The sequence below is a fragment of the Amphimedon queenslandica genome, unplaced genomic scaffold (assembly GCF_000090795.2).
Source record: "Amphimedon queenslandica unplaced genomic scaffold, v1.1 AMPQUscaffold_10328, whole genome shotgun sequence".
In the NCBI taxonomy this organism is placed as follows: Eukaryota; Metazoa; Porifera; class Demospongiae; order Haplosclerida; family Niphatidae; genus Amphimedon; species Amphimedon queenslandica.
Window position 1 is genome coordinate 1,314 of NW_003549401.1, and position 2,400 is coordinate 3,713.

Sequence of the window (2,400 nt, forward strand, 5' to 3'; positions counted from 1 at the left end):
AATGTCATAACTATCATAGAGCATGATCAGATTGAAACAAAATTGAGCATTTTATATTGGCTACTCTTTCATGGAACCACTAATTATCCCCTCACTAATAAATGATCTTGTTATAGTAATACATGTACCGTCAGCCGGGTTTTGATTGCGTATCTAATAGATTGCGAATTTGAAAACATAACTAGTTTGCGTTTCCATCAATTGCGTGCTGCTAGCCTAGCTAGCCACACTCACAAGCTAACTGTTTTCCTCCTTTGCCATATAAAGCTACTGCCACAGCTTGATTACCGTATAGCTTGAAATTTTCGTGGGTCGATATTTTCGTGGTTTGCTCCTAGTGGGGTAATTTGTGGTTTAATTTTCATGGTTGACAGTTTACATAGCCATTAACCTGTAAGGGGATGGCACTTCAAAGATTTCATGGGTTTAAATTTCGTGGGCAGCTCATAACCACGAAAAGCAAAAATTTACATTCCATGAAAATTTCAAGCTATACGGTAACTTCCTTCAAGATGTTAGGGGGCATTGGGACTTGACTAGATGAGGTAATTTGGGCTTAAAATATCACAAGATACCACTCATGATGCTGTAAATGAAACACGTGTAGAAATGATTGAAATGTTTTAAGTGCAATTCTTTTCATTGCGAGATGTATTCCAGACTCGCAATTCACAATCAAAAAAAATCTTGCAATCAAAACCCAGCCTATGGTAAAGTGTTTATTTTGTAAGATTATACATAAATAACTAATTAATATTACCTAGTTCAACTACCATTGTGATATTAGGATCAGTCACAGGTGTACTTTGCCATTTCATTACTCCTCCTCCTACAGGTATCTGTTCTCCCTTTATAGCACCTCCCACTATTATCAGGAACACATGATTAGGGTAAACAACAAAAGATGCTACAGTATGATAGAATCTAACTGTAACAGAATCAGGTAGTGGAATCTAAGGAATAGAGAATGTACAACAGTAACAATACTACAGTGTAGACAGAAAGAGTGTATAGTATCATAACACCAGTGGTTGATAATGGGGTACATCAATATGACTAAGATTTGCACTGGAAATTTGTAAAATGGCCAGTTTAAATCATTGCTCGATAATATTTTTCTTCTAAAAACAATCCACAAAACCAAAAGCTAAGAAATTCCTTTTGGTGAAAATTAATGCATGATAGAGAAAAAAATCAAAAACATGATACAATGATCCAATGGCTGACAAGCATAATCACCAAAAGATGCTGTTGTGCCAAACTCAGTCAACTAGATAAAAGGCTTCATTAAAACTGTTCTAAAAACTACTCATAAAAATTACAACTAAATATAATTGTATATAGATGTGTGGATACCATAACTGACAGGTATAACACAAAATTAATCATAATCCTTCTCACTAAAGGGTCTATACAAATAAAATTACAATTTTGTTGAATTTGCAAAATCTTAACCAAAAATTTCCCCCACCCTATTGTACACTATGTATGTAATATAATGTCAGCGTAATGTATTAATACCGTTATCCAATTGTACTGGTTTGTGTCTAATAAAAAACAATCATTCACTGGTTGACTCATATTATCCGCTCCACCAATCACTACTAGTGTAGGTGAGGTAGAGACACCATTGATAATAGTACTGGCATGAGCACGTCTCCCCTTAAGCCACAGTCCATCATTAGGTATTGCTCCTTGTGTAAGACACTCCCAGTTCTAAAACACAAATAAATTTATATGTACATGTACATGTATGTGTACATATATTATGTTTTATTAGCTTAAGCTCACCACTTAAGGCAGGTTTACAATATTACACTAGTCCTGATGTCATTGGCCTCACCCAGCTTTGCGTAGGCGAGGACTAGGTACTCGGTTTGTCTGTCTGTCATTCATTCATTCTGTATGCTATATTTTGTCTTTGAGAATGTATATCTTTACAATCGCGCGCTCTAAACCTGTGAGAGCTTCTCTTCTGTTAGGAAAAGTCTTGTTTTATTGCTTCGAGATGTTTCGAGAGCAGCTCTAGGTAGTAGTAGTACAAGCTTTTTAACTCACAAGAAAATGCCTAGCAATAGCGGTAGTACTCTGGAAATAAATGAGACTCTTTCCCAGTAGATCAAGACTATTTATTCATTTAATATGTGTGGGACTCTTTAAACCTTTCTTTTTGGTGAATTATAGCTATTCAAATTTCATCCCGAGTGAAGTGCTGCAGCAGTAGTTCGCTAGTCCATGGCTAGTCTAAGGATCCTAAACTCTCTTAAGTCACTCAATCTATCTAGGCAACAGTATTTGTGCCATTATATCATCTTAGACTTATAGCGCTTAGAAGAAGAGAAAAAACCTGAAGCTTCCCTCTCACATGGTCTTGCTGCATTAATGCCATGCCTCCAAGCA

General features: G+C 36.0%; 1 protein-coding gene across 1 annotated transcript in view; it reads right to left on the reverse strand.

The window, feature by feature from the left end:
• Positions 1–375: 375 nt before the first annotated feature.
• LOC109590220 (uncharacterized) overlaps positions 376–2,400 on the reverse strand; it is a 4,839-nt gene continuing 2,814 nt past the window's right edge. Inside the window, exons 3-4 of the mRNA XM_020006142.1 lie at positions 1,522–1,716; positions 376–953 (exon numbers count right to left, since the gene is read on the reverse strand). Of these exons, the coding sequence (XP_019861701.1) occupies positions 747–953; positions 1,522–1,716 (402 nt within the window). The 3' untranslated portion in view covers positions 376–746. The remainder of the gene's footprint in view (positions 954–1,521; positions 1,717–2,400) is intronic.